The 25,431-nt window shown below is 29.6% G+C and overlaps 4 protein-coding genes across 4 annotated transcripts in view; 2 read left to right on the forward strand and 2 right to left on the reverse strand.

The window, feature by feature from the left end:
• The window catches only part of LOC129919133 (ATP-binding cassette subfamily G member 4), a 36,396-nt gene extending 31,026 nt beyond the window's left edge, over positions 1-5,370 (reverse strand). Inside the window, exon 1 of the mRNA XM_055999978.1 lies at positions 4,955-5,370. The gene's annotated coding sequence lies outside the window, so the exon portion shown is untranslated. The remainder of the gene's footprint in view (positions 1-4,954) is intronic.
• The window catches only part of LOC129919139 (translation initiation factor eIF-2B subunit epsilon-like), an 80,547-nt gene that overhangs the window by 50,495 nt on the left and 4,621 nt on the right, over positions 1-25,431 (forward strand). The window lies entirely within an intron of this gene.
• Positions 15,038-17,799, forward strand: LOC129919132 (ribonucleases P/MRP protein subunit POP1). The gene is made up of 2 exons (XM_055999977.1): positions 15,038-17,306; positions 17,365-17,799. Exons 1-2 carry the CDS (start codon positions 15,159-15,161, stop codon positions 17,701-17,703), a joined length of 2,487 nt encoding a protein of 828 aa, XP_055855952.1. The 5' UTR covers positions 15,038-15,158; the 3' UTR covers positions 17,704-17,799.
• On the reverse strand, positions 20,738-25,185 carry LOC129919142 (acyl-protein thioesterase 1). The gene is made up of 6 exons (XM_055999991.1): positions 25,053-25,185; positions 24,615-24,762; positions 24,506-24,537; positions 21,096-21,483; positions 20,871-21,026; positions 20,738-20,812 (listed from the first exon to the last, which is right to left on the reverse strand). The coding sequence occupies exons 2-6, from the start codon at positions 24,663-24,665 to the stop codon at positions 20,786-20,788; spliced, it is 654 nt and encodes a 217-aa protein (XP_055855966.1). The 5' UTR covers positions 24,666-24,762; positions 25,053-25,185; the 3' UTR covers positions 20,738-20,785.

Below are 25,431 nucleotides of genomic sequence, written 5' to 3' on the forward strand. Positions count from 1 at the left end.
TGCTTCAATATGCCCTTGAAAAATAGTTTTACAAAATTAATCTTTTGTCACCACTATGACCTACAAGAAACTGAAGGTATAGTTACGAAAAAAAAAACTAATGGCTCATGAAACTATACCTACAACAAAAGGGATCTAGGCCAGGTTAATCCAAAACATAGTTAATCTTCACGTCATAAATGTTTATACTTCAAATTTCCCAATTATTTTATGATGCAAATAAAAAAAAATTTCTAACCTTTAATGGTTTCTGGTTTTATATTTTTTGTTAGCTTACCTTTAAATTACTAAAAATGGTTTACTCATCCTAAAATTAAAATAATAATAACAAGAAATATAAAAAAAATAAAAATAAAACCTTAATGACCGTATCCACTCAGTCAAATCTTCGTTTAACTTGTTTGTAATTTTTAATTTCAGATTAAAACAGGATTCATTCACTCTTGCTTATTAATAATTACGTGCAGAAACACAAAAACGTGGGTATTTATTAATTAACTGTTTGCAATTTTATTTCACTGTATAAAGTTAAATGTCGAAAACCACACGCATAATTTAATTTTGTTAAATAAAATGCACCTATATTTGTTGCATTTTATATTCTTGGTTCATCATAATTTGTGTGTTTGTTTGTATGATTCTTTTTCATGATCCCAATATTAATTAAATTCTAAATTGATTTAACTTTATTCACCTATCGTGTTGATGATTGTGTAGATTAGGGCTTTGATCATACATTTTTTTTTTTTTTATTCTGAGAAAATTTATCACTTGGGTTTTTCATTAAAAGGCATTCATTAAAGAATACTAATGAATGCTTATTCACACGGATATTATAGCATATATCTTGTATAATTTTTTAAGCATTAAATTTAAAGAGAAGGAGTAAGAAAAAATTTTGTAAATTATATTTAATAAGTTAGTATTTAAATATTTGAACCTTACTTTGAATAAACAAAATAGGTAGCTTCTATACGTGTGTAGATGGAAAAAGGTACATTTACTGATACAAAAAAAAAAAAACAAGTATAATTGACAATTAAGTTTTTTACCGACTATAATCTTAGGAGATATTCGAATTAAAATCACAGATAAACAATCCAGTAGTGTTTAAATAATAATATGAAATTGCTTTTTAATGATGGGGTTATTATTATCATTATTATTAAATTTGGCAGTGTGCATAAACTTATAAAAAAAAAAACAAAGAGATAAACAAATAAAAGAGCTTTGGACAAGGAAATAAAATTTTTGATACAATCTTGGTTATTTTTTTAATTGGTTTGAATTATGAACTCCAACAGAAAAACTAAAAAAAAAAAAAAACTAGTGGGTGAAGTACCACAAGGTAGTGTTCTTGGTCTAATTTTGCTTATCAACAAGTTTTAAGTAAATAATATGGTAATACTCAAATTTGTTATAAACGGAGTCGAAATGTTCATGAATCAATATAAATATAAGAACTAATAAAAAAATGTATTGCTAGATTAATAATTTGCACTAGGTATTGACATTTCAATTTTACATTGAACCTTATCGAAAACGTTGTCGCGAAAATTGTAAACAATAAATTGCAAAGAAAATTATACAAAGAACATTCCTTATCAATGTCCTTTCATTGTCAATAGTTTTAAAGTGTCGCGTTATCATCATCATTCCATTCATTACAATTAATCATTTTAGTAATTAAAATTTTCCATATTGAATTGATAGACGTTCTGTTTTTGTTCAAGAACTCATCCTTTTGTGTTTTTTTGTTTTTGCAATGATCTTGTTCTCAATATAAAGTTATTGATACCGCACTTATTTCATTAACACTTTAATAATAATCTGTCAGACAAAACACAATAAAATATATAAATTTGACAGAGTAATTAACTATAAGCTTGATAAGCCTTGAAGAGATTTATGGAAAGTCTTATCGGCATTTTTTTTAAAAAACCTCCTACAAAGTAGATGTTTTTACATGTATTTTTTGTAGGTATATAATTTTTATTAAATTAGCTAAGTCACACTTTTAGCTTTAAATTACTTATTACTGATAACGATTTAGAAAAAAAATTACTTCTGATCTGATTTGTATAAATGTTAAAATATCGATACAAATTCAAGTGTAATTTAAAACGACTAGTTTCTCATTTATTTTTTTCAATTACAAGGCTAAATGGCATCATATCTTATTTTATTGAACATGATAGAATATGTTATTTAATTGTAATGTTTGAAAAAAATGATAATTCAGTTTTACCTACGAAGATGTTTTTAAAGAGATATAAACTAAACAGCAGTTAAGCAGAGTTGACTGTGTAAACATTGGTTATACAAACATAACTTGTAGTTCAATGACCAGTATGATTATATTTTCAAATAAAACTAATTAAAAAATTAACTAAAAACTTTGTTCTCCTTATCAAACATTTTAAAACATTGATAACACTGGTTAACAAAATTAAACTTTTTTTTTGTTGCCGAAACAAAAATATGCTTTTCTGAAGGTTTTCGGTGTGCTGAAATCGAATCCGAAGTCAAAAAAATTATTCAGCTCCCTTTTTTTAAATATTACCGTTAGAAAATGCTGTACTTCGGACCTTATTCTTTTATATAAGGAAAATTGTTTGAGCATATTTAGTAACGGTTTTTATAATAACTATTTACCACCTTTTTAAATCTGTTTAAATCTTTCCGATATCTTTTTTACTGCCCGAGATATCCTAAGTTGTTTGGTATTTTTATAAATTTTATAACGTCATTATCTTCTTTATGATATATGAAGCCAAACCCACTTACTTCAGTTTAAGATATCTCGGGCAATACAAAAGATATTGAAAAGATTTAAACAGGTATCGAAAGATGGAAAACAGTTCTTATAGAAACCGTTACTAAATATCCCTACAAACAATTTTGCTTCTATAAAGTTTTACACAAGCAACTATAGCACCTGTAAAGCTTTATAGGAGCAAAATTGTTAGTCGGGATGCTCAAACAATTTTCTTTATACAAAAGAATAAGGTCCGAAGAACTCAAAAAAACGTTTTTTTGCATTTTCTAACGGTAATATCTCAAAAACGGGAGCTGATTAGTTGTTTCTGACTTCGGATTCGAGTTCTGCATACCGAAAACCTTCAGAAAAGTATATTTTTGTTTCGGCAACAAAACCCTTGTAAACCAGTGTAAATATTTCAAAGTATAAGTAAAAGACACTACATCCGTTGATGATATAAAAGCTTTAATAATGTTGGTAAATTTATTTTAGGTACAAGGCAGGGGCGCTTTTCTCTAATTGCCCCGTAATAAACTTGAGGACTGAAGAAAATTCAAGAAATATAACTTATTTTTGACACAGTTACACAAAAGTTGTAACGAAATAAATGTTTCAAAAATGTTAATGTTATGAAATGATTGATAAACTTAAAAAACCTTTATACTATTTTAATATTTCAAATGTAAGTTTTTGATAAAATTGTTTCCAAAATTTTTTTTTTGATTTTTTTCAAAAAAAAAAAAAATACATTTTAAATTTAATACAGAATATTTTTTTATATGACAATAAATATATGTATTTTGACCACAAAATTTAGTGTCAATTTATGTAAAAAAACGGTTTGACATTTTTTCTCAAAAAAGTTTAGTTTTTTGAATTTTATTACAATGACCTCGATAATTACGTATGCAATGTTTTATCAAAATTGTTAGAGCCGTTTTCCTTAAATTTCAATAACTGTAGAAAATTTGTAGAAAATTTGCCCACTCATTTAGTTAGCATGTAAAAATTAAATTAAGAGCACTTACTTTTGTTTAGGCCTAAATTGAAGATCGAGCCAAATTTTAGGTCCAATACAAAATTCTAAATTTTGTTCAGAATTTTGTATGAGAGCTTAAACTTTGCACAACCTGACAAACAATTTTGGTTCTATAAAGCTTTACAGATGCAATATTTGCTTCTGTAAAGCATTATAGAAGCAAAATTGTTAGTAGGGAACCTTCATAGTATGTTCTATTTTATAAAGATTCGTTGTACTCTTATAAGACACAATATTATTCGATATCTCAACAGAATAGCAATGAGTGTACATTATCTAGATTCTGAATTTAAACAAACTACCCTAGAATATTCTTCTTTATTTCTATCAATATTTTGTTGAACTCTTTCTTAAATTTGCATGCACATTTGCATATACACATTTATATTCTTATTCATAAACTTTCAGGCAATATACGTGTAATATAGGTGAATCACCTAAAAAAAAAATGGTTCGGTATTATCAACTTCCTTAATAAAAAAAAAAACACCTTATATTTTAGTGCTCTACTAAAAATTTATATGGGTGAATATAATAAAAGCCAATTTAATACCCAATTGTTCAATTAAAAAAAAGTACCTACACATTTTTTGTTTAAATATATTTGTTTTTAATCTTTGATTGAGTTATTAAAAAAAACTTATTGGGGAACATTAATAGAAACTTAAAAAAATCCACTTTTAGATTTTTTTTTATTTGATTTTGAAAAAATTCTTCTTTAAAAATTTAATCCTCATTTTCAAACTATCTAAACTATCCATCTTTTTAACAAAGCAAAGATAATAGTTTTAAAGCAAAATGTGATAAAATTTAAAAACAATTTCATTGAACATTGTAATATGACAAAAATTTAAAATAGATTGTCTAATCTCAATACACACTCTCCATTTCGTATCAAAACCCAAACCACAATGCATTTATTTTATAATTTATTTATCTCTATTTTGTGGGTTGCAGTTTTTCTATATAGGAACAGCCTTTTGATTTATACATAAAATTTTCATTTATCATTAAAAAGAAAAAAAAAAAAAAAATAGCTCACAATATTAACACTTAAAATAAATTGTAACAATGGGACAATAATTGTGATTCATGGCGTGGAAAATCGTTGATGCATTAAAATTATTTTACTATGATGACAAAAAAACACGTACCTTTGTTTAAATCCGCTTGGTCTTAAACTGACTGCGTTACACTTTCTTTTTTTTTGTTTTTAATTTTTTTGTTTTATTTAATCACACGGATTACCGTTAAATCAAAATGATCTTAAATCTTTTTATTTTATTTTTTTTATTTTCATACAAAAAATAAAATGTTGCACTGATTCAATACTCTATTTAGGACAGGGGATGAATGGAAACGAAAGAATTCAATTGACAAAAAACAAAAAATTACAGAAAAAACAACACGAATTTGAACCCGTATTTAAGCTATGATAGACTTGAATCAAATAAAGGGGTTCCAAACGAATGAAAAATGATGAATGGTGATCAACAAAATTTGTAACTCCGGAATTGAAACGCGTTGCGATCAATGTGCGAGCTCAACTCAGACTGTTTCGTATAGTATTTTTCAACAGTGGATAGCTAGCAGCTTACTTACTAGCTAGCTTGGTTAGGTGCGATCTCGCCCCAAATGGAATATAAACAAAAAGATGGAGATACATCTTACTGTTGGGGGCTGATAAACCGCACATAAGATAGAAGGGGTCTCGAAGTAAGAATATGTCGAGAGAGTGCATCTGTAAGAGTTCGTTTACTTCATTATTGTGGTTGCACTGGTGCTTTTAAGTGGCCTAAGCCTATTAGGGATTGAATATAGTGCAGCAGATATCACGTGCAGTAAACATTTTTTTAAACCAACTATTTATCTTGTCAGATGTGATGTGCAGAATTCAGTGAAATGGAAATGGTAATAATGTTGAAGTGATGGAAACCTTCGTGAGTTCTTTTTTTGTTTTTAAGATAAGGTCAGAAAAGTGTTCCATTGATTTGGTAACTACTCCATCATGTGTGCATCAAAGCATGGAAATAAAGGATGGATTGTATTTTTTTAATTAAAATACCTGTGTGATTGGGAACTTTGAGCATTTAAGAATTATGTATAAGAAATATCACAGAATGGCATATTCTTATATCCCAGACAAAAAAAAATGTTTTTAATGATGCTATTTTATACTTATCATAATATTTTGAAACTTGTTTAAATATGAATTTGCTCTCGACAAGTAAAGAATATCTTATCAATCTGTAGGCACACCTCTTTTTTGCGAATTTGGTTTATACTTTTTCATGTCGCTAGAACTTTTTTCGGTCTCACTATTTCATAGACAATCATATATGATATTGATGTAGAATTTTCCGAGGAATTCGAATATTGTATTCACAATTCCAAAAAAATGTATTTTCACCGTTATAAAGACACTTTTTTGTGACCACTTTTTATTTTTGTCGTGCCAAATTCGCACCCGTGTGCCGACAGAGGGTTATTATTGATGAGCTTGAAAATATTCTAGTCTAGTTTTTGTTAAGTGATATCGATTTATTTATTTATTATTATATGTATTAATTTTGGCAAAAAAAATTGTTCATTTTATTTTAAAACCATCTACTACCTGGGATTACAATTTGTATGAAATTCCAAAGCTTAAGCTTAAGGGACACTGTGGCGTATGTGTAACATTTTTTTTTTTTTTTGTTAGTAAGCTCTAGCACGCACAAGCTTCAATATTTTTTCTTTGTTTTTCTTAATTTTTATTCAGATGGCTAAATTTACAGATGAATAATGTACAGTTAAAAACGGAAATCTATTTTTTTTAAGGTAGCAATCTATTTGTCTCTTGTCAACAGAAGCATAGTATTTCTGCGTTATTTAACTTTTCTATAGATCATTTGCTGAAACAGTCATAACTAAGTTGTTTCTTTATGATATGTTGAGCCTAATTAAAGAATTTAAGTTCATCGTATTTCAAAATAAAATATTTACCTATTGATTGGCAAATATGTACATTGTACATATGTTCGATAAGCTTTGGTTTGAATATTTTTAAACAGGAAATTAAGTAGATAGATTCAAGTGGTAAACTTATGTTTATAAGATCTTAAAAGCATTTAATTAAAGATGTTTCCTAAACATGCAATAAATAAGCAATAAGTATTTTCTAGAGCTCTATTCCACACCTATAGATTATTAAATTAATTGTATACAATATCTTCTTCGAAAACCGGTGTTCATTGAGTTTTTTTTTTCTTCCTACGCATTTTTGAAATCTAGTGGATATTTCTTCGTCATCTTATTATTAACGTGATTTGTTTGTGGCATGAATGGAATAGTTTACTCTCATGAAAGAAATATTTGAATTTTTTTTTTTGCAAAAAATTTGAGATTTTTAGTGGTAAATCGAGTTAAAAACAAAAACATATTTTATAGTCAATTTTTATAAGGAGTAACATAAATTAATTTTGTGGATAAACTAAAATCGATACTTCCGATAGATTTCAATTGATTTTTCACAACTCAAGCAGAAGTTAACTGTTCACTTAAAAGTTGATTTAAATTAGATTTAACTAGCTTCCAGAACTAACCACTTTAAAGCTGATCCTTATATAAAATGGACAATACTAACAAAATCAATATAGCGCCGAATAAAGAAGAAGCAGAATTCTAAATGGGCTGAATAGAAATGAAGGTTTTGCAGAGCTAAATGAAAAAAATTAAAATTAATAAATATAAAAATTAACAAATTTATTAAAATATTTAGATTTTTTATATATAAATATATCAAAATATCTAACGAAAGCTCTTGAATTTTTGCTAATGATTTTTTAGCTACTTTAAGAGCTTCTTTTAATAAATATTTTTAGTTACTTGCTCAAAATTAATATGCATTTTTTTTGTTTTTTTGTTGAAAAGCGTAAAAGCCTTTTTGAGAAAACCCAGAAAGATGGGCAAAAAGTTTAAGCTAGCGATAAACAACACTTTAAATGATTTTCTGTAACCATTTTTTTGTTTTTATTTCATAGAAATAAAAAACACGTACTTGATCTTATGTTAAAAGTTGCTTAAAATACTAAAGTTTTTTTAAAACTCATAAAAGAATATTTTAAATTAAATTCAATATGAAAATTAATTCAAACTTGCAGATTTAAAATTCTTTTATAAAATTGCAAAAATATATCTTTAAGTAGTTTGATCTCCAAACAAAGTATGTCATTTAAAAGTCGTTTCTTTAACAGTTTTTTTATTAAAAAATTTTTTTAAAAAATACGTATACCAATAAAAAGGAAATATTTATCGCCATATAGAAACAATTTTTGAAAAAAAAAATGATTTATCCGTTTTCAGAAAATTGGTTAGAAAAATTTTAATTTTTAATAAAAATAAAAAATAAAAAGTACGTATACGCCACAGTGAACATATATTAATTTTATTCTTTTTAAATTCATGTTTTTCATGTTTATTAAAAACTTTAACAATTACATATAATTTCGTTCTTATATTCTAAATCAAGAAGAGAAAATTTTCTGGGGTTATCTTTACCCGATCTGAAAAAAACACCCTTTATTTGTTTATCCACCAATCTGGTTGTATGGCAGTAAATACCACTTCTTCAGCCAGTGAATATAATTTAATAAGCTGGTGAAAATGTTAAAAATAAGAATCAAACTTTTGATAGAAAGCAGAAATTACCTTACCTACTAGCAGAGTTAAAACGTGTTTAACTTTTGGTATCAGGTAGCAACGACCAAATTAGTGCCTGACACCAGCAGTGTAATCTGACCTCTGTGTTAAAGTTCTAACTTGTTCTGATGTTCTTCCCTCAACCCTTCGCTTACCTTGAAATTAACATGTTTTTTTTTAACATGATGCTCAATTTTTTCATCACGGTTCCGTTTTTACAAGTTACTCTCCATTCAACATGATTGATAAAAAAAAACAAGCTAACAACTTAAAAAAAAAACGTGACCATCTTCTAAGATTACATCGTTGTAAAGAATTCAAAGAGACAGACATTTTTCATGAAAAACTAACTAATAAATGCCCTTATGGTGTCTACCTACTACCATTTTGATTTTAAGAATAAATGTTATCTTTTATTCTTGAATAATTTATACAAAAAAGCTTTTACTGAAACAAACTTTAAAGAACTCGAAAAAAGTAAAAAAAAAAAAACTAAAACTCGTTGAGCATCTTTGAAAATGTCAACAACATTTTAGCGCAATTCGCATATATATCATGTAGCGTGATTAATCAAAGCTTCCGCATTTTTTAAAGCGAACGTGACAATATCTTATAGTAGGTAAATAATCGAAAATTTAATTTACATTTTATTTAAATTTTCCATCAAAAAAGCCGGGTAACGGGTAAAAACAACTGAACAATTTAATTAAAAAATTAAAAAAGAGAAAGAAAAACTTAACCACCATTTGGCCTTGAACTTGGTTTTGGATATGTTATTTAATTACCTTTAAGCATGGGCAAATGCAACTGTGAACTGTGGCTATAATATGGTTGTTGTAATATTTAAATATAAAACCCACACGTACCTAAACTAGAAATAGAAAGACAGACGTAACTGATACACTATTTTTATATCTGATGTATGATTGTCATTTTTGTTTTGCATTTTGATTAAAAAGAGTGATCTGAATATAAGCGCAGCTTTAAATAAAACAAAAAAAAAACTAGTTTGCATTTCAGATGAGTTGTTTGAGATTTGTGTTGTTTCTTTTTTTTTTTTATTTGTGTTTTACGAGTTTATTTTGGTTTTATTGGAGTTGCTTGACAGTCAAATCAAATCTAAAGAAAAAGTAAAAAATAACCGGAATAAGATTAAAATCTGAATTGAAAGTTCAGCGTGTGTGTCAGATATGCTGTTTGCCGGTTAATTAAATGAATGCAGTTTATATCAGTGTTACCAATTCCAAAAAAAATAAAATGCACGACTGGGTCGCACGAACTTGCTCTTGGAGTTAAAGTTGCTTAAATTTTTAAGACTTTTTATGTAGAAATTTGGAAAAAAAAATAAAATTCGTTTAAAAAAAAAAATAAAATAAAATCTGAAATTAAATTGCCCTCCAAAACAAGTATGCAGTTTTGATTGATATATTAACGTGCATTTTTAGAAAAAAAATTTTCAAAATCGTTAGTGCCGTTTTTTAAAAAATCAATTTTTTATAAATAATTTTTTGGAAAAAAAGTTTAAAAATAAAATTGTAATGCCATTTTGTAGAAATCACTAATCAACATCTAAAAACAAAATTTCAAAAAAATTCAATGTCCCGTTTTCGAAAATTTCATTTTTCAAAAAAAAATTTTCAAAATTTTTTTAAAAATCCAAAAATTATTTTTTTGGAAATTTTATTTTTGGTTTATATTTAAATTATATAAATGCTTCTTCACAAAAAGTTTCGTTGAAATCGAATAAGAAGTTTCGGAGATATTCGAATTTAAAAAAAACGGTTCTATGGCAGGTACCGTTAATAATGATTTTCAAATAAAAAATTTTTCATTGAAATATAGACCTTAGCGTAAAACTAACATTTGAATTTTTTAAACAAAATCGTTGGAGCCGTTTTCGAGCTATTTTAATTTTACTAAAATCGGTATATGACAAGTACCGTTATTTTTGGTCCAAAAAAATTAATTCCAAAAACCCCTCTGGAGAGTCGCCAAATAACGCTACATACCAAGTTTGACATTAATCGGTCCATCCGTTTAGGCTGTAGCTCCTTATACAGACAGACAGACAGACAGACAGACAGACAGACGGACTTCCGGGACCCACTTTTTTGGCATTGTCTACCATCGTAATGTCATGGAAAAATGTTATCTCAACTTTTTTTTTTTGTACGAATGCATAACTTGATATATAGTACCTATATCGCAAGTAAAAATGAGTGGGATTTGAATGAAGTTGCACATAAATTCATGTAATGTAAACGGTTTTTCTTTGTTATCCTGACAGCTAACATTAAAAATGTCAACTTTAAGTGAATTTGACAAGTTGCTATAATTTATTAGGTTTGACAAGCTTTTAATAATTAACAATAAATTATATAAAAGTTATAACTTAATGGGAAGTTATGCAAAGATAAATATGTATGTCCTGGTACTAGTATGTGCCGTACAGATCTCTCATTACCTATAGGGTCACTGGAACCAATACAATGCATTTGAGTGAGGCAGCTTAAATCAAGTATTTTACAAGTAGTTATGTCAAAATGCATATAAACATGCTTTCACAACTAAATTTAGAAACAGTAATGTCAAATCCTTTAGATAGAAAAAGGAAACCAACGGTTATTTCACATTCTTGCATTTCAGATATGTCAAACTTTAAAAAATTAGTAGTACACGCGATAGGGATGTATGCGAATCTGTCAAAGGCCAATCTGATAACTCCCACTTTGACGAATATACAAATTTTTTAGTAAATAAAACATGGGTTTTTAATTAATTTTCCTATAAACTTATTATAGCTAAATTGTTGCTGTCTGTTTAAAGACTCTTGTTAAATTGATATTTTCCGTAAAAAAACAGAGATGATTTCTAATAGAAAAACAAATGTCAGTGTCATCAAAGTGGACAATTTGACGTTTGAGCACTTTTTGCTTAAAAGCTTTATTGAAGTTATACTTCACACTTACAGAAATTCAGTTAGTAGATTCACACCATATCACACAAGACTGTTTTACAAGTATCAGATGATGCTGAGATCACTAGTTAATCTCTTTGACATTCTTGTCAAAAAGTAAATTTTCAAGCCTGGCACGCATAGAATTAACAAGTCTATTAATTTAAATATTCAAATGTTAAAGCTAGACCAATTCTAAGTCATTTTTTTTTTTTTAATACTAATGTATTTCAAACATAAGTACTTTATTGTAATATCAAAAATAAGTCAATAAATCTAAATTTGAAGCCTGGCACCCAGATCGAGCTAAATTTTAGCCGAGCTAAAACTCCCATACATGTTATCGATAATTTGTATGGGATACATTTTAGTTCGCTAGATTTTTTTGAAAATTAATAATTTTGTGATAATTGTATGGAAGCTAAAATTTATTAACGCATACTATGCATTTATTAATGCATACTCGGCTTCACTTTGTACAAACGCCATAAAAGAAAGATATACATAACTTCAAAAACAAAGTTTCAATCAAATCCATTAATTTAATGTGATTTATTATGACCACACAGAGTCTCAAACTTGACGCAAACAATCATTTATATTGAAAATCAAATGCTGCATTAAAATTTTGAATAGGTACGTCAAAAGTTTTGCAATATTAATTACTAACTACCCTAATCTTGCCCTTACTTATTTATTTGGCGTCGTAGTGAATGACGTTTAATAATGTGATTTTTTTCTATAATTTATGTATGCTTCTTTACTAACAAAACAACTCTTATGCACAAGATTTTTTGAAAAACAGTCTCAAGTTCATCGAATACGTAAACAAAAAACATTTCAAAGTTCCGTGATCATCTTTAAAAAAATAATAACAATAATAAAGGTATTCTTGAAACGACGACATTACTGTTACTGTCAACATTCATTTATAAAACTTATCGTTATCAATGCAACGATCGTTCAATATACCTCTATCTATCGATTGCTTCAAATATGTCAGCCAAGTTCAAGGTGACAAAATAGTAATAAAAGTTGTTCACAAATTTACAACAACAAATTATTATTATTTATTCCCTTCTTATTGCACAGTGAGTGGAATGAATTTAATAGATAATGATAAGAAATGATTTAATAGTCGACTGGGACGAACAAATCGATTTGAACGTTAGGTTATAGAAAATCGATGACTTTGATGAATTAAACATAAGATCACGATGAACTAAGCATTTTTTTTTTTTTTAATTCTCAAAATTATTTAACATCTCAATTTTTTTATACAAAGGGAAATTGATCACGAAGTTTGCAAATTGACCTTTGGAGTCTGCTGAGTAGTAATAATTCTTATCGCTTTATTGAAACAAAGAATTTCAAACACTTAACATGCTTTTTTTATTGAAAAACATTACGAGTAGTGTGATACATATATAAGTGCTAGCCTTATGAGTGAGATATAACTGACTCACTGCAAGATATCGTTTCTTTTAAAGAATGGAAACAAACATTGGACTTTGGTCACAGACACATTTTGCATAGTTCATTTGTTCTTGTTTGGATTTTGTCCTTAACCAAAAATAAGCAATAGGAACCAGATAAATATACTATGCGAAAACGCTCTACATAGGGGGTTCACAGTGATAGTGGATGTCTGGACGAATTTGATTACATAAAATTTAATCTGAAGCAGTTTTTAAAAACAAACAAATTTTAATTGTAAACAATACTTCCTTGTTATTGTTTATGTTAATGCCACTAGTAAGCTCTTATCAGGTTCGTTATAGTTTTCTAGAAAGTTTATTATTTACATTATGGAGGACTCATGTCAAGAGGAGATGGAAAGAGTTTAAGTTAATGCTCATCCATATAATACTTTTGAGATGATTTGATATTTTAACTTTCACCTTTGAAATGAAATACTTTTTGACTCAGTCGAAATCTACGACTTAGCAGATTTTGGCAACATTTGCGTTGTTCAAGATCATTATAAAAACAACTATTATTTTAGACAAAATATTGGAATATTGTTAATTTTAGCAGCAAATATGTCCCAGTTACCTACAATCTTAAAAGCTTTTTGACCAAAATTCTTGGGAGCCTTACGAAAAAAACCTCAATGTTAATATGTATTATGTGCCGTACCGTGTACAAATATTACGCCAGAAGTGCTGAGGCTCAAATTAACTGGTCTTTTTATTTTAGAGACATTGGGTCGTATGCAATAAAAATGAGATTAAACTCTTATCTCACTTTTCAGTACATTTTATTGAGATATATCTCATTTACTTGAGATAGTAAATCTCTAGAAAATGTATCTACTGAAAAATGAGAAAGAGCATAAGCTCATTCTTTTTGCATATGAGATATTAGCCATTAATTATTAGCCGTTCAGACTCGGTGATAAATATTAATTAGTTCGTCCATTCTTACAAATAAATTACGGAACTCTTGTTTGTTAATTGTTGTTAGATATTCATTTTATTTCATAAAAATACTTTTGTATGAAAAATACTCCACATCTGAACGTTGACGTTCCGGTAAGTAATTTTTTCGTACATAAACGCTGTTGGCGGCGTCTTTTCTGGTGTGCCGTTGTTGTAGGACAATCTTAGAACAAAATATTTTCCTGAAAACGCCCCAACTCTAATCTGGGGCTTCCTTTGTAGGTGGTAGACTACTCATGAGTACCTATGTAGATCTTTGTACAACAAAGAACACATGATCTTCTGCTCGAGTAGATAGGAATGTGCAGTTCCGAAAGAAACGAAGTTTATAGCCCGGTTACATTGGAGAGGTGGTAGTTAACTCATGAGTATACTATAGATCTAATACTAAAATTAATAACATGAGTGTGTAGTTGTTGTACTAGATTTCTACTCACGAGTAAAGCCTAGTACGCAGATCGGGAAAATTTTTATTTCTCATACAATTTTTTTCTCGGGACATATTTTGTCTTGAATATTTTTCCAAGCAGTACGCAGTTCATGCGCAAAATTTAAATATTTGGAGCCGCTGTAAAGAAAAAGTCTCCACTTAATTTTAATAACAATAAGAAGAAAATAAAAATAAAACAAAATTGAACAAAATTCAAACGAAATTAGGGGGGAAAGTGAAGACGAAAGAAAATAAAACTCAGAATCAAATAAAAAAAAATTCAGTTTAATTTGAAAGAAGGAAAAAATTTTGTAAATTGATAGAATTTACTTGATTTCTCCAACTTCAAAATTTTGCGCGGGATAAAAAAATGTTTTTGTAGAGATTTAAATTGTAGAGATAAAATTTGTTTTTTCCCAAACTGCGTACTAGACTTGAATTACCACCCCCAATGAAAGAGGGCTTATGTTGCATTAAATTATTTGCAAATTATTTGTAAATGAACATCTGAAATGAACAAAAGTCTATGAGTAAAAAATAATTTTCTGCCCTTTATAAAATACAAATCGTATGACCAAGAGAAAAATGGAGATGAACATATTTGTCTTCGCCAAAAAAACAAATTTATTTTTTCTTTCAAAAATATTATTCATCACCCTGTTTTGGATCTAATGCGCCCTCTGTCAACAAATAGAAAAACTACACCAATCGCACGTGTATAAAAACTGACATTACAAAAACGTCAAAAATCTGTTTGTTGTTATTTTGCTAGAAATGAATCAAATTTCTTCTAATCTTTTTACATTTTTTTTAATTATTCCTCTTAATTCCTAAAAAACAGAGTGTGAAAAATGACTACAAATAAACTAGAATACGATTCTTCTTTGGGCGGCCCAGTTGTCTTACCGACTCACCTGCAAACATTTCGCTATGCAGCTGCCAGCATCAACGAAATCAAAGGCCTCCTCGATGAAATCCGTCATCCAACAAGTACCAAGTTGGTATTCCAAACATTACCTAAACATATGCGTCGCCGGGCAATGTCCCATCATCCAAAACGTCTGCCACGCAAATATCGTTCCATACACAACTCACAAATGGCCAAAGCCGGTAAACCACCGCAAACGACAAAAAGACCGTCGAGAAAATATCGACGTAAACCAAGTAATCTTTTAAAAGAATACATTCGTCGACAGAAATCACAGACATGGCTTGAGACTCACATTTGGCATGCAAAACGATTTCATATGATTTCTAAATGGGGCTATAAATTGCCCTATGCTTCTTGCGATAAAACTTATCGATCTTGCTATCGAGCTTCAGCTAAACACTGTCTTTTGCAAGATATTTCTTTTTATGCTTGTTTAGAAATTCAGGGGGGTTTCGAAGAGATTGTCAAAGGATTTGGGTCATTGACAAGCTCCAAATGTGGTCTTGGTATTGGAGCCAAGACTTTTGCTTCAGGTCGAAGAGAAGGAAGCATTGAATTGTTTCAGTCTGGCCAATATCCAAATGGTTCCATGGGAAAAGTAAGCTTCCTTTGGAAACCACAAGATAATGGTATCCGAATTTTATGGATATTCATTCATCCATCGGCTTACAATGAAATCCTTAAAGAAATCATAAAGATTTTCGACTTGAAAAGCACAAAAACTGAAAAAGTTCCTATTGAATCTGAGAATGATGACAAAATGAATGGAAGTCCAAATAAAAAGAAAGCTCTCCAACTACAATTTGTTACAAAAACTTTTGCCTATCAAAGGGCACCTAAATACCAAAACGAATCCAAGACTTTAAGTCTTGTCGAACTTAAAGACACTATGAATCGGTTTCGTTTAACTGGTCCTCTATCTCAGGCTGTCCTTGGGAAAGCTTTTAAAGTCAAACCAATTCGAGATTCTGAGCCAGAGAATTGGTTCAAGTCAACAGTGAAAAATAAGACTTTCTCCGAAGCTCATTTAGCCCAAGAAGAGTTTTGGAAAAATTGCCAAGGTGTGAATTCACCTGGGGAACTACTTTCCAACATGATTCTTGGTCTAAATATCGAAGATCCGAGAATAAATCGTCCAAAAAAACGTACAAAATCCCAACCGGAAAATATTCAACCAAATCTAGACATTCTCTTCGATTCTAATCATAACCTTCATCAAAGTCGATTATGGGACTTTGAATTGAGAAATCAAATTTGTAGCAAAATGATGTCCACTCATGAATTCTGTTCTCAGCGTGAGAAGAATTCATTAGTTCCTGGAGAACGTTGTCAATTCGAAGAAGAAATGCAACCAGTTCCTTTGATGCTTATTCAACGACCCGGTTCACAAGATCATAATTACAAACGATTGAGTTATGCTTGTGGTTGGGATGTGATAGTTCCTTCTGGATATGGAATGTCCGTATGGTTATCGTTGATAATGTGTGGTGCTAAGCCAGGTGGTTTGAGAGAATTCGAATCGATTCAAAGAGAATTGGGAACAGATCAATTTCTTCCAGATTCTTTACCAGGAATTAAAGAATCTGCTGAAAGACAACTTGAATTGAGGGTGAAATATTTTCGAAAACCACCCAACAAAAGGTGTAATTATCGAAAAAATTCAATTTGTAGTCCATTTAAGGCACCTTTGGGTCAGCTTATAAGAGAATGGTCTCTCACTGATAAGAGTTTCTTTATATTACGTGATAAAGAACTTCTTAAGAATTTGCATTTAGCAATAAGTCAGAAGAAATCGCTGCCTGACTTACCTTCATCGTGCCTTATACAAATTAATCTTCGAATGAAAACTCGTGGATGTCCGGGAGATTTTGCTATAATCTGTCTACCTACAAATGCAGATTTCAAACGGAATTTAAAAAGAATCAAGTTTGAAAAGAATGACCCTATCTACACGGAGCCTTTACAGAAAGATCCAAATGAAGCTGAACGAAAGAAATTGAGACAAAATCATAAAAAACTTCTCAAACGAATGCGAGGCAGGCGAGTGAGAGAGAAGAGGAGAAAACAGGTGAGATTCCTTTTTCCATCTCTTCTACAGAAATTTATCATTGATTCTTTTTTTCTAGGAAAAAACCGAAGGTAAAATCACAATTCGTCCAGCAAATACATCAACTCTTGTAATGGAACAATACAAGAAAATGTGTGAATTATGGTTGCCGGAGAATTCAGCTGATATCAGTATACGAAATCAATGTTCTCGTGAGGTTTTTGGCTATGTAACGAGATGTGAATTTAGTTATATTGAGGCGACTGTAGCTGCAATTGGTTATGTTACAGTACCAGGATTGCAGAAACTAATGAGTGTATGGAAACGTGCCAAAGGTTCAGAGAAAATGGTTTTGGTGCGTGGTACAAAAAGTCGACATTATCGTTTTGCTAGTTTTAAGATTAATTGTGAAATTTGAAGTAATTTAATAAATTTTTGTATTTTTATGGATTGTTATAAATAACGTTTTAACAAAATATATAAATACTAGGAGGAAGGACAGGTGCTAGTCCGATTTGAAACCTGTTAAAAAAAATGGTGTGTGACTAATCTTCTTTAAAGAAGCTTGTCAGCAAAACAATTTCTTTGAATACTTTGACAGCTCAAGCTAGCGTCGTTGACGATCCTAAGATCAGTTCATCAATTAAAAGAAAAAGTCTGATGGATATCTAAAATTTCCTCCCCTACAAAGAAACTTCAATCAAGCGATCATCAACGTATCTCAAATTTGTTTGCCTCATTTTTCAAACAGTCTTTCACCGATGATTTAAGCAAATGAAGTATATTTAATTCACTTGCCGTATTTTTCATTCAGCCCTTTCTTCTTTGTAACTTGGTGAAGAATACTCTCCTGAGCCAGACAACCTGCCCGCCATTCTTCTTATAATATATGTTCTCAAACGCTCTATTTCCCGCTGTCACAAAGAGAATTCCCCAAAAAATGGACAGTTTTTTTTATAACTCATATTCACAAAATGAATGTACAAGAAAGTATGTTAAGAACTATTTCCCCATTGCCAAACTTTCTCATATTCCCAAAATATTGGAATGCATCCAATACGAACAAGCCACCACCGTATGTCACTGGCTCATGGGTCAAAATTTGATGTCTAGGCATTTTTTTCAAATCAAAGTAACATTTAATTAACGGTTTTTTCTCAATTACCATTTAAAATAATATGCACGCATATAGGAATATAAATGTTTCGTTTAGGAAAGTTTCCGTTCCTTTTTTATTGCATCTAATATACTCAAAAACAGCGTTCCCGGACATGTCCATAACTCAAAAATTGAAATTCAAATGGCTTTAAAACACATTAAAGTTAATTATTTTTGAGTATATTATACACAATGCTCTTTATAATTTTGTATATCTTTTACAAAAAAATTAAATTCTGTTATTTTTTATATGTACATTAATAAAAATTGTCCCAAGAAAAATATTTCGTTTTACTTTGTAACACTAAAAATAAAAATAAATTAAGGTCAAAACGTCATTTTCGGGAACGCTCTTTGAATCTGAATAAATAATGTGGTCTTATCTTACACACATAATTCTACATTTTGTTGGTATTTTTCATTAGTATGCTATCTAGGTATGGCTGTAGTATACACTTTTATCAAAAAAGTTACCAAAAACAAAAGAAAAAGTACCTTATGGCCTAAGTATTTCAGGCATGCATAAAAAGCATTTTTTTTGTAGAAATTGGTCTCTGGTCCAAAAAATAAAGTTATATTTGATTTAATTAAGACTTACTAACTTAATATATGTAATGATTCATCATTCACATTGATACTATTTACATATAGACCCCTATTATAGTCGTTTGGAAGAGATCACCACCATTTCCTTTTTGTAGTACTAATTTTTGGGGTTTTGCGGTAAATTAAAAAAATATACATTTTTGTGCTCTGCCCGTTCATGAACCGACAAATTGTAGCTAAAGCGAACATTTGAACATAAAATTTGTATCATAAAACAAAAATGATTTTTTAAGAATTCGGTCTTCGAAATTTCCCACCTCCTTGATTTTGACCCATATCCCCGGACCACATAGATTTATCAAGTCTAAGTCCAATACCGTTAACCTCATTGAATTGGTGTCATTAACCTATTCAGCACTTGAGGCTGGGTTCAAAGTCGATGTTGTCTCCACTGATTTTAGCAAGGCCTTTGACAAAATGTCCCATGGTTTCATATTCTTTAAACTTAGAACCTTAAAAACCTTTCTTATAGTGAGTTTTAGAAGTGCGTTCTCTAGCCAATTTTTGGTACTTTTAGGGTCCCACAAGTAAGTCATTTATGTCCTATCCTCTTCAGTATCAACATCTCCGTTGCTACTTAGTCTACAATGAGACCTCACTCTTATTTGATCGGGATTTTTCCCCTGATTCCTCTCTATATTGGAACCACTGTTGATGTTGGTTAGTATCTGTAGCAGACGAACGCAGACTGTTCCTCACTAAATTGTTCAATTTCAAATTGGCTAAGCTAATGATGGATTTTGTTTAATGGTTCGACTGTTTAGCGATCGGAGGGTACTTTTTAATCGTTACGAGCTGCTCCAAAATCTATTAGTCGTATGTGATATCACTTTGTGGTGTTCCCACGATTCAACAGGTCAAATGTGGTTAAACGAGACCAATATCAGGTGAACTAGTGCAATTACTACTGAGATTTAAAATAAGTCCGTAAATGTATAAACAAAATTTGCAATCAATTTCATACCGGCAAATCCCCATCCGATTTCTAAAATACTCAACCGTTAAAAAAATTATTCAACTAAAAAAAAATAAAGCATTTTTTGTTTAATTTTTTGTTTTACTTTTATTCATTTTGATAATTTAATTATATAATCCGAAAGTTTTCTTATTTTTTTTTCTTTATTTTTTTTTTTTGATAAAATTCTTTTTTAAAATACAAGAATGTAGTTACAATTTTTATTACTTTGTCGGGAACCTGTCCCATTTTTAGAAAAATAATACCTATTTAAGAAGGATGATCTATATATTTTTTTTACTTCGTACTTTTTTCCATCCTCTATTTTATCACTCTTTGAGTGTGTTTAAAAATTAAATTTAAAAAAAATCAAGGAACAAATTAATAAAAGCTTTGTTTGTTTTAAAAATAAACCAATTAAATTGTTATAAAAGCAAAATTTGTAATAAATAAAAGAACTTTTTTTTTAATAAAAATATACACAGCTTGTTTCTTTCAGCTTCTGTTTTTCTTCTTCTTCTCCGTATTTAATATAACTTCTCACATACGTATTTAATAATTTCAAATGTTATAAATAATTCTATGTGTGTAGAGAAGTGATTTTTATTTTTAAAACTATTGCTGAAGTTATAGTTTAGCAGTTTTTCTTATTTTTTGTTTCTTTTTTTTATGTTGTTAATAAATTTTAAACTACGATTTACGACTAATTCATTTAAGAGGACTGGCTTAGGTGTTTTTTTGTTGTTTTTTTTTTTTTGTATTTTATTTTAATTCAACCTAATTAATTTATCCAGTTGGCGAGAATTGTCTATAAATAAACAAATTATTAGTAATTTTCTTTTAATTAAATGAATAAAAAAACTTACTTTAATTTCATTCATTTCTTCATCGGACGAAGAGTGTGACAAACCTCCATATGTCTTAAATGTAACATTTTTCATAAATGACTTCAACAAACTAGCACTAAGTTGTCCAAATTTATATGGCACCACGGGATCGAAATCACCATGTGCTTGGAAAATCTATCAATAAATACAGATTAATCTTTCATATCGCCTAATAAATATTTAAAAATATATTTTTCTACTTACCGGAACATCATCTGGAGATGTTTTTAAATTAGGGAATTGCTTATGCAATGGCAACCAACACGATAACGCAATAACACCACCCAATCGTTGAGGAAATGTGAGAGCTGCATACAAAGCTAAAGCTCCACCTTGTGAGAATCCACCGACAACGATGCGATTTGCAGGAATTCCAGCTGACAATTCGGACTGGATCATTGAATGAACATTCTGTGATGCTTTCCTTATTCCCTCATCATCTTCTGGCCCAGAAACATCAAGAGTTTTCAAATCGAACCATGAAGGCATTTGGAATCCTGCATTAAGTGTAACTGGCATAGTTGGCGCTGTTGGGCAGACCACTTTCATGTGTGATGGTCGTACCATACCGAGGGCAGATATCCAGCCATGGCTGTATGAACACGTTTTTATGATCAAAATTATTAAATGAATAATAAAAAGGATATTTTGATAAAACAACAAATGCTTTTAAATTTATAACCCGCTAATTCAATGGATGTTATTATTGGAAGCGATTTTTTTGGTATGGGCAGAAGACATATTTTTTATTACAATTTTGACTAAGAACTTCCTGGTCAACGTTCCGCTCTCATAATAAAGGTGAAAAAGTAGCGGATGACCACCTGAGGAAAATAATACTGCTATCTGGTTATCAGTGCGGGTTTTCTTTAGGTAAATAAACCAAACATACAATATAGGGTTTAATAATCAGAATTAATTAATTTGTTTGACATTGAAAAAATCAATATATAGGTCAGGATGATAATCGTAAGCACTCTGGTCACATGATCCAATTAGTGCTGGTCGTTTTGAATCTGTAAATCGCGAGACCTATGGCACTAAAGAAGTTCTTAAAAACTTTAAAAAAAAATGTTAAACTTCCAAACAAAATTCATGATGCAATCTAGAAACGGTTTAAATAAGTACGTAAAATAAAATGTCTTAAAAACAATTTTTTGCAATGAGAAAAGCGTCAGTTCTTCAATCTTCAATTCCGAGAGCTTGTAAAACGTTTGTACAACGTTTGACGAAAAATTGGTTTCTAGTTTTGGAAAACAACATGCTTCACCGCAAACTGCCTTATCGGCCAGTGTCATGTAGAAGTTGTTACAATGCCGGCTTTATCTTGTCTCAAAAAGTTCCTCGTTAATTCTCCATACGTGGAAGCGAATTTTTTACAACTACATCTAGTATCTTGCATTTCACTGTTTTGTAAAGTTTTAGCTTTATCACTTAAAATGCATCCTTATTTAAAGCCAGAGTCCGTTTTAAACCATTCCGAGTACGTCGAACCATCCTATACAGTTGATTTGAATGCATTTCTTTTACAATTCGGGAAAGTTTGTAAAATAATGCAATTCGATTCACCAGATTAAAAGCAGTCTTAGTCAACGAAATATACGTAAGCACAAAAATATGGTCGACTGTCGAGAATTTTTTTTTTTTTTTTAATCAGTGCCCCTGTTCTATAACTTATTACTGGCGATACAATTTTTGAATGATTTAAAAATCCATTTTATACCATGAAAATATAAGGAATTTTGTTCAAAATTATTTTTTCTAACATCAATTTTAGAAAACACATTTTGGATGGAATCGTATCTTTTCCCAGGGGCGTACTAGTTTTTGTTTGTGAAGAAAAAGCTGTACCTTGGCTACTGTTATTTTGGTGTCTAATATGTATTCAGTGAATAGAGGCTCAGCATAGTAGAATTTAAATCCTATTTTGTTGAATGTTTTTTAGGTAGGTTAAAAGATCGTCAGCAGATACACCGGACCCTATTTTAAATGTAGACCCACAATTTTTAATGTCACCGTCAAAGTCATTCGAATCTCTTGTTTGACTAATATTTACTATTTTTTCAGCTGATTCATGTAGTGTTGATAAAAACCACACTATGGTTGGAATTCAGACTAACGAGTTTATATCATTGGACTTATGTATGGCTCTAATAGCTGCCACTTAAAGCATTTTTAGATAGTTGAAAATTTTCAGATTAAAAGCAGATATTCCCCGACTTCCTACAAATAAACTTACTGCAATTTAAATTAGATGAAAGATATACTTTTTAATTTTGCCAAATGCTTACATTTATGAACATGTTACGTTATAGCTTTGACAGACAAGAAAATTTCAAATATATTTACATTTTAGTGTATGAGACGCTTTTTTTGAAATCCACATTAACAGAACCTTATTTGACGTTGTTGAAAGTAAAAAAGAAAGACCTTATTGGAATAGCTTAATTCACACTCATATGAATTAAAGAAATTAGTCATTATTATGTTACTTTTTTTTTTAAACAAATCGAACATTGGCCTTGGTTATCAAGTGGTTTTTTTTCTGTGTCGTTAGTCATAACATAATGTAGTAAAAAAATTATTTAAAGATAAAAAAGTGGCATGATTGAAATAAGACAAATTATCTGCATCAAAATGTTCAATCACGTTACTACTTTAAAACGATGGCATAGCGCCAACTAGAATATTAAATTACACTAATTTATTCCGTTCAATCTGTAGAAATGACAAAATCAATGTTATCATTAATATACATAACGGCAAAAATTATAAATGCCAAGCAATTGTTTTCCTAGTTCAATGAAAAGGAAGTACTTTACCCATTTTGCTACTTTAATAAAAACAAACAAAATTGCTTGTTTTATTTGTCCCACCTAAGATCTGGCATAAATATTAAATGCAAAAGTGCTCAAATTTATTATTCAACATTTTTTCATGAATCGATTAATTCCACACAATAAAAAGTATAATTAAGGACATTCAAATTAACTCAAATATGAGATACAACAAAGTTGTTTAAAATACATAATTGATTAGCCTGACCATAATAATTTCACTTCATAGAAACCTAACTACCTAATTTACTTGTAGGTATACTTATATCCTTGTAACTAGTGTATACCGATTTTTTTTGTTTAACTCCTCTCCTGCCTATACATTTCTTTGAACTTTTCAAGGTTAAAACTGTGTACAAAAAGGAGGAGAAGGAGAAGTGTCCCCCTCCTCCTTTTCAAGTTCCCTCCCAAAAAAATTAAGGTGAATTTATGCTTGAGCAAATCTGTTTTGATTTATAAACTTTTCATTGCTACCCACCAAGAGTTTTCACAAAAATGACCCAGACACATCGCATCGCACCCTTCTTTTAGGTGGTCTTTGCTCTTAAAATTGGGATTGGGATTACATAACAAGAAACAACGACAACAAGCGTGTGAGTCGAATGAAAATGAAAATCTACTCGAGTGATTATCACCCAATTGTTGTTGTAAATGATAACCTTTGCTTTTTTATAAGACAAGGGGGATGTTAATTTAAAAAAAAAAAGGTTTATTGTACATTTTTCTATTCTACTACTAACTCAACGACACTTTTTGTGTCGTTGTCATTTAACTTACCCTGTGTCACCAAGGCCATGCATGAATATCAACTGAAAAAATTTTATAAAAAAAAAGAACATTAGAAAATGGAATAGAAAGAAAGTTTTTTTTAATGGAAAGTTCTTACGGTAGATGTATGCTTAGCGGTAGCTTCTAAAACCACTGGACTGATGGACATCTTGATGTTTTTTTCAATAATTTAAATCGTCACAACAACAAAAAAATAATAGAGGATGGATTTTTTCTCAACAGCTTTCGATAGGTCAGTGGAGCGACTGTTTGGAATTGATAAAATAAAATATTGATTTATCATTAATATTTAATCATTCAATTCTAATTTGAATGTAGGAGGAAAAAAAACCGATAAACAACAAAAATAAATTAACCAAGTTTTTTTTCATGTTCTTCTCATTGAAAATGTTAAAGGGTGAGTTTGAAAACGTGTCATAGAGTAATTTTTGTATGCAGCAAAGTTTTTGTTGTTGAGAAAAACTTGGTGTTAGTTTATTTTAATTGATGTTAACTTTTAATTAAAACAATTTTATGTATTTATTAGAAAACTTACATTTTTCACAGCAAAAAGGTATTAATCAAATTTTTGTATGGACTTTTTGGCAGACACTTCGATTTGCAACTTCGTTCGCCTGAAAAATACACTCTCGTGAATTTTTTTTTTTTGTTCTTTTTTGCGCTAAGACGAATGTGTGTGGAAAGGAAAATGTCAAAAGTGAAGTAGGTGAAGTAAAAAACTTAAGGTAGAGTACACACTAACAAATATGTTTATTTCACATGGAAAGTTTGGTTTGATTTACATTGGACGATTTTTTCAGTAGCCCTGTTCCTTTGGGAGGTGGCAAAGAACTACTAGTTCTTAAGCAGCTTTAAGTACTAAGCAGTAGATAAATATTTCCAAAGGAACGCAGCTATTGTTTTTTAGACGAAAA

The sequence above is a fragment of the Episyrphus balteatus genome, chromosome 4 (genome assembly GCF_945859705.1).
Source record: "Episyrphus balteatus chromosome 4, idEpiBalt1.1, whole genome shotgun sequence".
In the NCBI taxonomy this organism is placed as follows: domain Eukaryota; kingdom Metazoa; phylum Arthropoda; class Insecta; order Diptera; family Syrphidae; genus Episyrphus; species Episyrphus balteatus.

What these genes read in the sequence shown, in the direction of transcription:
- LOC129919142 (XM_055999991.1), bottom strand. Translation starts at nt 24,665, where the DNA reads ATGTCCATCAGTCCAGTGGTTTTAGAAGCTACCGCTAAGCATACATCT. An exon ending in CATGGCCTTGGTGACACAGG is followed by an intron (nt 21,484 to 24,505) that starts GTAAGTTAAATG and finishes GTGTTCATACAG; the next exon opens with CCATGGCTGGATATCTGCCC. An exon ending in AAGAAATGAATGAAATTAAA is followed by an intron (nt 20,813 to 20,870) that starts GTAAGTTTTTTT and finishes GTTTATTTATAG; the next exon opens with ACAATTCTCGCCAACTGGAT.
- LOC129919132 (XM_055999977.1), top strand. Translation starts at nt 15,159, where the DNA reads ATGACTACAAATAAACTAGAATACGATTCTTCTTTGGGCGGCCCAGTT. An exon ending in GAGAGAAGAGGAGAAAACAG is followed by an intron (nt 17,307 to 17,364) that starts GTGAGATTCCTT and finishes CTTTTTTTCTAG; the next exon opens with GAAAAAACCGAAGGTAAAAT.